This window comes from Staurois parvus, unplaced genomic scaffold (genome assembly GCF_062004578.1).
Source record: "Staurois parvus isolate SC_StPar_1 unplaced genomic scaffold, SC_StPar_1.0 ptg000704l, whole genome shotgun sequence".
NCBI lineage: Eukaryota > Metazoa > Chordata > Amphibia > Anura > Ranidae > Staurois > Staurois parvus.
In genome coordinates this window covers 6,329,705-6,338,405 of record NW_028318500.1, presented here as the reverse complement: position 1 = coordinate 6,338,405, position 8,701 = coordinate 6,329,705, and the positions used below count along the sequence as shown (strand labels likewise).

The following is an 8,701-nucleotide window of genomic DNA, read 5'->3' as shown; positions in this document are numbered from 1 at the left end:
CATCTAACTTGGCAGGACAATTTGATACAATTTGTGAAAAGGTGACTGTAGAATGGAATGAATGGGCCCATACTCATAAAACGTGAATGCTAAAAATAGATTGTTTGTTTCAGGAACATTTCTGGCTTGAAACGAGTATTACATGTGTTATTGATAAGTTCCATCTGTAATGTTCCTTCTCCATTTCCTCTAGTTTCTCCCCATCTTTTCGCCCCCTCCCTTCTCCTGCTTTGGACGTCCAGTATCCCATGTAAGCAGACAACAGATGAGCATTTTTCCTTCACAAACATGCGTCTTCTTTCAGTCCTGAATTTGATCATTCTTCCTGCTATCCTTCCCCATGTGGTTTCAGGTGAGTAATTAAACTACTGTTACTATTGCTAGTATACAGGATCACAGGCATCAAAGCTCTTTTCCAACAAACATAACTCCACTAGGCAGTTTGAAGTCACAAATAACAAGAGGGTCATTATGTACCAGGTGTAGAAGTAGTGACCAGCTTGACTGTATATTAAAGATATAGACAGGTTTTTGGGGTTATGAATGTTTTGTTTTCTATGAATTTAAACTTTTTTATTTTTTTAGTTTTGTTTGAAGTAATACACAGTTTTATCATTACATCAGATTTTAGTTCTGAGAACCTGGTGATTACAGTGCGCGGCTCAGGTTTCGGCGGTGTTTACCACTGTCACTAAGGCAGACAATGATAGGAAATCCAACATTTTACAATTGTTACAAGAACTCGAAGTGACAGGATATCTTCTAATAAAACTCTTGCTGTCTTTTCTATAGACGATCTGACGTATCTATGCTTTGCTTTTTGCAAAACACACACTAGATCACAGGTGCTTTTGATGTGAAGTTATTCCTTCTCAAAGATCTTCAAATCACAAAAAAGACTGAAGAGTCAGGGTTCAATCAATTTCCAGCAGCTTAAAACAGGGGGTATAAAACTCCGGAGAGGTAGAGATCTAGCTGAACAATATGGAAGACATTAAGGTTACCACAGTGCAGCGCCCTTTTTTTTTGTAAGGAGATAACTTAGCAGGGCCCTATTCGAATATAAGAGAGGTCTAACTCTGAAAAAAATCTAACACTGCAAATGTCACTGTAAAGATATAAACGTATCCCACTGATATAGTCAATGAGAAATGTGGCATTCACTTTCATTCAGACTTTTTTTAAATGTTTTTTTATCATGCTTAGTCTGATGCAGGAGTTATGTACAGAGTGCAGAGTCCAGATTATGTCATGTATAGAGTGCAAGGGTCAGGATTGTGTAATGTACAGAATGCAGGGATCACGAGTATGTAATGCACAGAATGCAGGGGTCAGGAGTAGTTAATGCACAGAATACAGGGGTCAACATTATGTAAAATAAAGTGTGCAGGGGTCAGGAGTGTGAAATATACAGAATGCATGGGTCAGGAGTGTGTGACATACAGAATGCAGAGGTCAGAATTGTATAACTTGCAGAGTGCACAGGGTCAGATGTGTCTTATGTACAGATTGCAGGGGATAGGATCATGTTTGTGCAGAGTGCAGGGGTCAACATTATGTAATGTACAGAGTGCAGGGGTCAGGGGCATGTACCATACAGAGTACAAGGGTCAGGAGTGTGTAACATACAGAGATCAGGGGTCAGAAGTGTGTAACATACAGAGTGCAGGGGTCAGGAGTGTGACACTAATACAGTGATCAGGGCTGATACTATACACTGTAACTGTACTAATGACACTGGCTGGGAAGGAGTTAACATCTAGGGGTTATCTGTGTGCCTAACAATGTGTAATGTGTGCTGCTTACTAAGCGATGTGACTGGTTTATACTGTCAGGAGTGAGCTATGTAGAAAGTGCAGGGGTCAGGAGTGTGTTACATCCAGAGTGGAGGGGTCAAAAGTATGTTATACACAGAGTGCTTGGATCAGGATTGAGTAACTCATTGTGCGCAGGGGTCAGGAGCGTGTAACGTACATAGCACAGTGGGCAGGAGTTTGTAACATACAGAGTGCAAGAGTCAGAATTTTATAATGTACATAGTACAGGTGCCAGGTGTGTGTAGGGTCAGAACTGTGTAATGTAGAGTGTGCAGGAGTCAGGACTAAGTGATGTACAAAGTGCAGGAGTCAGGAGTATAATTCATTCCACCCACTTTATTGCAATACCAACAGTACCCCCCATGAGGCATTTCAACAACCCCCCCCCCCACATACAGTACATACACTTATATACATACTTGCACACACCAACACACACAGTCATCACTCCTCTTTCTATCTTAAGTCCCTCTGCTGGCATGGCTGACTGTCTCCCGAGTTTCTTCGGGTCCTTGTTCACTCTCCTGCTGGCAGGAAAGTATGGGAGCAACAATCTTGAGGAGGAGCGGAACAACTGGCTGTTCCCTCTTTAAGGCTGTCCTCTTCATGTATGTACAGAACTGTGACTGCCTGGAAGCAGGGTGTTGGGCAGCAAGAGCACCAAGAATCTAGGGCACGTGCCACAAAGGCTTAATGCTAGTGACAGTCATGACGCTGGTATTGTGATCTACCTGTTACATGGTTGTGATCTACCCACCAATTGGCCTGTTGCTTACCCCAGTTTAGAAACACCTGCTGGTTGTTTTTCATTAGAGGTCTGCCAGCCTGCCAAGATTACACTAACTGTATTGTGACCTTTCAAAATTAAATTTCTGCACAATGTGTATAGATACAGAGATGAATGAGGACTTGTTTTAAAGTGCTTGTTCAGAATATGTAAACACATTACCATTGCAAAATCTGAGCACAGGTTTATTTTAACTTTTCACATTTGAAAGAACAGTAGAACATGATTCCTGGTTGGCTAAATGTTGCATATTCACCTCCTTAAAGTGGAATTTCACTCTCTAAATCAACCTTGACTTTTGAATCCTTATGCTGCTAGCATTAGTAGAAATATAGAAATGTATATAATATTTAATTGTTATAAACTGTTTTTTAAATTTTTTTAGTTACTTCCTATTTTCCATGCCTTGGCAAATGATGTCATAAATCCCAGGAGTCTTCAGGAGGGGAGGAGGGGTTTCAACACTCCTGCATGCCTGAGCTAAGGGAAGATGGATTCCAGGAAGTAATTGCTACATCAATCATCTGCCCTTACTTAAGATGGCCACAGCTAGAAATAGGGGATGATTTTCTAAGTAATTTCTCAGCAAAATAAAGCTTGGAGACATGGATGGATGGGTACATTTACTTTGAATATTAAAAATTAATTAAATAATGCTTTTGGTTTGTGCTCAGATACAGTGTAGTTCTGCTTTAATTAAACCTCATGTCCTGATTGTATTGATTGTAATCTATTGATGTAATAATTGTATTGATGGAATTCCTTTATCCTTTAAAGGGAAGAAGTTTCGCTGGTGTACTCTGTCTGATGGGGAACAAAGAAAATGTTCTCACTTGGCCCGTACTCTCCAGAGTGTATTACCCTCAAATGATCAATTCTCCAGGGTATCCTGTGTCCGAGCTCACAATACACAGGACTGTATGAGCAAGATAAGGGTGAGAGGACTCAATAAATTAGCATTTAGCTTAATACAAAATTAGATAGACAGTCTTGGAAACACACCATCATGATATTTGACCTGTTTTGTGTGATAATAATTTTTGATGCTTAACTTGTGTGTCTTCATAGGGCAATAAGGCTGATGCAGTGTCCCTTGATGCAGGAGATGTCTACACTGCTGTCAGACTTTATAACCTGGCAGTTGTAGCAAAGGAACAACATGCTGAAGGTAATGTATTGGTTTTTGGATTGTGTAAATGCCAATGTCTGAAACCACAGACATAGTAACTATGTTTTTTTATGCAGGAAACTGTGTGTTTGCAGTGGCAATGGCCCGTCGTGATACTCTGAACATTAATTATTTAAAAGGGACTCGTTCTTGTCATAATGGGGCCAGATGGACATCAGGATGGAATATTCCTCTTGGGTTCCTGCTTTCCAAAAACTTACTTTACTGGGATGAAGAGCAACCCTTAGCTAAAGGCAAGAACAATTGAACTATTTGTATTACTGTATATAGAAGGATTTTCTTACACATAATCAGGGTAACTGTATTTAAACAGTAGAACAAAATTGGCTGTTTGAAGGTGAAGTATTTCACCATTTTGAGGTATACCATTATGTAGCTTACTACTGCTGCTTGATGTTAGCTCAGGACAAAATTCATTATATATGTAGCGCTATGCTCTTAAGGGTTGCTGAGTTCTTGGGTCTCCCTACGTTCTGCTAAACCAAAACCAGACAACATGCATTTTTCACACTTTCTTCAGTCAGTAAAACAGTCCTTGAGCTTGTTTTTGTTGCTTTTATTAGGGGTTAACAACTTGGATGGGGTCTAGGGGTATAAGGGATGTCCAAGGAACTGTAAAGCTTGAGGACAACTTCTGTACAAAAAATGCGGCCCAAAAAATTAGCAACAGTCTTAGTAAGGAGCGCTGAATCTCCTTTATGTGTACCTTCCCAGACCCCAGATGAACCTTTCCTCATCCACCTGGCTGTCTTGAGGGTATCCTTGGGCAAGGGTTTCCAAGATCTACTGCAGGGTAGTAACAGATGGGAACTAGTTAGGTATTGCATCTGACTGTCCTCTCCCCTAACGCTGGGCTGGCACCTTCCCTGCTAACAGGCTGTCCTCCCTCTCTCTCTCTCTCTATATATATATATATATATACTGTATATATATGCTTGTGCATTAATGTAACTGCTTCCCGACCGCCCTATAGCAGAAACACTGACACGTGATTTTGCATTACTGATACGTGATTTTGCATTTCCAGGTAGGGGGCTCGGCCGCAGCTGTCAATCACCAGGCCGGTAATTACTCGCCGGCGCCTGGTGATTTCTGAAGATCTCCGATGGGGAGGAGGATTGTTTTGTTTACTAACAGTTCTCCTCCCTGTCAGCTCTGGCACACTGCATGGATGGCTGTGCACAGCACAGCCATCCAGAGCAGTGGGATTACAGTGAAGCACACAGACACAACCCCCTTGTACAACACTCCCTGCACACAGTTAACCCTTTGAACGCCCCTCAAGTTAACCCCTTCCTGCACAGTGCCATTACTACAGTGTCAGTGCTTACTTTTAGCACTGATCACTGTATTGGTGTTACTGGGGATGTCAATGACACCAAGTCAGTTCCCCCCAGTGTCAGAATGTCCGCCACAGTCCCGCTATAAGTCGCTGATTGCCGCCATTACTAGTAAAAATAAAAAATAGAAAACAAAATCCCAGTATATATACCACCATTTATAAACGCTATAACGTTTGCGTAAAGCAATTAAGTTACACGTATTGGTATTTTTTTTTAGCAAAGACATGTAGCAGAAAACATTTTGGTGTAAATTTATGACTAAATTTGATTTTTTAAATTTTTTTACTGGACATGTTTAATAGCAAAAAGTAAAAAATATTGTTTTTTTTTTTCAAAATTGTCGGTGTTTTTATTTTTCATAGCGCAAGAAATAAAAATGCACAGGCAATCAAATACCACCAAAGGAAAGCTCAATTCATGGGAAAAAAAGGACGTAAATTTCCTTTGGGTGCAGTGTTGCATGACCGCGCAATTGTCAGTTAAAGTAACAGCGCCGTATCGAAAAAAATGGCCTGGTCAGGAAGGGGGGTAAATCCTCAGGAGGGCAAGTGGTTAAATCAGCTAAATACATTCCAGGTGCATCATAACAAAATGTGGAATGCATTTAGCTGATTTAAATTGCAAGTTCAATTTAAATCCAACTCCCCTCACCAGCAGCACATATTCATGTTAGCCTAGCTACGACTCTAACTTATCTTTTCTTAGCTATCCCTCTCTGATAAAAAAAATAAATGATCCTGTACTTCCAGATATGGAGGAGCATGTGACTCATTCCAGGGTTCGGAGGAGGGTAGAGTAATGAACCTGTTGCTTTGCACTGCATTGACTAAGCACAGACAATACAAATGTTTGTTTTAGCTATATAAACTTTATGTTTGTCTAAGAAAAGGTTTGGTTTAGAAAATTAAAGGAGGTGTACAGGAAAAGCTATTTTGGTTGTACTTCTCCTGTGGATCACAGGAGTGCAGTTCACTCTGCACTCATTCAAAGGCACATCTGTAATATTCATTCCAATAAGGTGCAGTCATGTAAAGCTGACAAGCTAGTATATGAGCAAGGTAGACAGGAAGGTAGGCTGAGCAATAAGGCTACTAACAGAGAAACACTATCAATTAAATCATAAATATTCATTGGTCCGACAGTAAATGTCTATGAGTTTTCCAGACATCTCATTTTCTGTCAAATAAGAGCATCCTATCTAGTAACGTATAGTTAATAGGTTCCATGAGCATCACCGCATCGACTCTTCATTGAACTGAGGCCAATGGTACCATGGGTGAACTTCAATGAAGGGCAATGGCCCAATGGGGCTGAGACACAGATGGTGTGAATCAGCCTCATAGCCTCAGTCCATATTCCCGAGATATGGCCCCCCAGTAGGCAAATCTGCATAGACAATTGCACCGGGGCATCTACCACAGCAGAGGCCACTTCAGAGATTTTGCGCCATGCCAATGAAAGGTTTGGACAGGCCCAAAATATATGCACAAAGGTACCAGCAAGGCCACAACCCTGGAAGAAAAGATGGGATGTCCATGGATACATGAAAAACTTCTCTTTTAACCTCCCTGGAGGTATTCCTGAGTGTAGCTCGGGGTAAAGTTTCAGCACCACAAGCGGTAACCCTGAGTTACACTCGGGAATACCCTGCAGCATTGCTCCGGGATCTCTTCTTCACTTACCTTGTCCTGCGCTGCAGCGATGTCCCCCCTGCAGCGTCCCTGGCAATGTCCTCCGGCCGATGCCGGCATCTGTCTTCTGAGTTCCGTTCCCTGTGACGTCGGGACGTACGGGGACAGAACTGGCGGGAAATTTAAAAATGTCAAAAAGTGACATTCACTAAATACACTAAAATCACATAGTAAAACATTACTGTATCAAATCATTTCACATACATTTTGTCCCGAGTGCTTTGTCCTGTGCCCTGCCTGCATTTTTACTGTTCTTTCTGCCTGGAAACTGAGAAAAGTCCATGGCGTCCAAAAAGTGTCCCTGTGGTTTTAGACCAGCTAGAGAACAGTGATAGTAAATCAGAACCACTTGCAGAATTCAGTGATAATGATTCGTGGGGGAAATTCGTCATCAGACACTGAAAACGATTTTGCGACTTTTGCTCAGTAATGTGCGAACTTGGCACTCTATTTCAAATTTCAGTGTTTTTGATTTGATTAAATTATTGAATTAAATTTATTATTATTATTAGAGATGAGCGAAGTATTCAAAAATTCGATTCGACTGATTCGGCGAATTCGTAGAAAAATTTCGATTCGAGTCGAATATATTCGCTGTGAATTTAACTTAAAAAAGGGTGTTTCTAGGCTTCAGAGAGACTTAATATTAGTGCTGAACACTGTACCTTTAATTTAAATGCCCTTGGAGTCTGCTGGGGAAGAGAAATAATACTGTCAGGCAGTATGACATGCAGATGAGTGCCGTCGATCTTAGAATCACCGCACACTTCACTCATTTGGCCAGTCACGGGGCCAAAACCAGAGTGTGGAGCCACAGTGTGGCGGTGGAGGCAGCAGCAATGGGAGGCCATACAGCACCCTATGACAAAAATGGAAACCACCAGCAGTGTGAGGAGACCTGAAAGTGGCACATGGCAGAGTGTGGCGATAGAGACAGCAGCAATGGGAGGCCGTACAGGGACCCATGACACACTCTGGACCTGGCAGCAGCATGAGGAGGCGGTACAGGGGCCCATGGCAGATTACGGGCCTGGCAGCAGCATGAGGAGTCGGTACGGGGGCCCATGGCAGATTACAGGCCTGGCAGCAGCAATGGGAGGCCGTACAGGGACCCATGACACAATCTGGACGTGGCAGCAGCATGGGGAGGCGGTACAGGGGCCCATGACAGATTACGGGCCTGGCAGCAGCATTTGGAGTCGGTACGGGGGCCCATGACACACTCTGGACCTGGCAGCAGCATGAGGAGGCGGTACAGGGGCGCATGACAGATTACGAGCCTGGCAGCAGCAACTTGGACAGGAGGACGTTCAGTTTCTGCACCGTCTGGTGCGTGCTCGCAAACTGTTGTCTCTTGGAAACGGATTCCAAGAAAGACTGCTGACGGAATCCGTGAAGAGGAGTAGCAGGAGAAGGAGCATCTGAACGAGCGGAATATGCCAACAAGCGACAACAGGGGCCCATGGCAGATTAGGGGCCTGGCAGCAGCTATGGGAGGCCCGTAATCTGCCAGCACCCTATGACAAAAAATGGAACCCACCAGCAGTGTGAGGAGACCTGAAAGTGGCACATGGCAGAGTGTGGCGATGGAGACAGCAGCAATGGGAGGCCGTACAGGGACCCATGACACACTCTGGACCTGGCAGCAGCATGAGGAGGCGGTATATAGGGGCCTATGGCAGATTAGGGGCCTGGCAGCAGCTATGGGAGGCCCGTAATCTGCCAGCACCCTATGTCAAAAAATTCTACACACCAGCAGTGTGTGAGACCTGAAAGTGGCACATGGCAGAGTGTGGCGATGGAGACAGCAGCAATGGGAGGCCGTACAGGGACCCATGAGAGACTCTGGACTTGGCAGCAGCATGAGGAGGCGG

At 43.2% G+C, this 8,701-nt stretch overlaps 1 protein-coding gene across 3 annotated transcripts in view; it reads left to right on the top strand.

Moving 5' to 3' along the window:
- Positions 1–228: 228 nt before the first annotated feature.
- The window catches only part of LOC149445951 (serotransferrin-2-like), an 81,313-nt gene continuing 72,840 nt past the window's right edge, over positions 229–8,701 (top strand). For all 3 annotated transcript variants that reach the window (XR_016306298.1, XM_089653255.1, XM_089653254.1), the window contains exons 1-4: positions 229–352; positions 3,382–3,539; positions 3,673–3,772; positions 3,850–4,026. Coding sequence is in view for 2 of the 3 variants with exons in the window: in XM_089653255.1 (XP_089509381.1) it covers positions 289–352; positions 3,382–3,539; positions 3,673–3,772; positions 3,850–4,026 (499 nt within the window). In the remaining variant the exon portion in view is untranslated. The remainder of the gene's footprint in view (positions 353–3,381; positions 3,540–3,672; positions 3,773–3,849; positions 4,027–8,701) is intronic.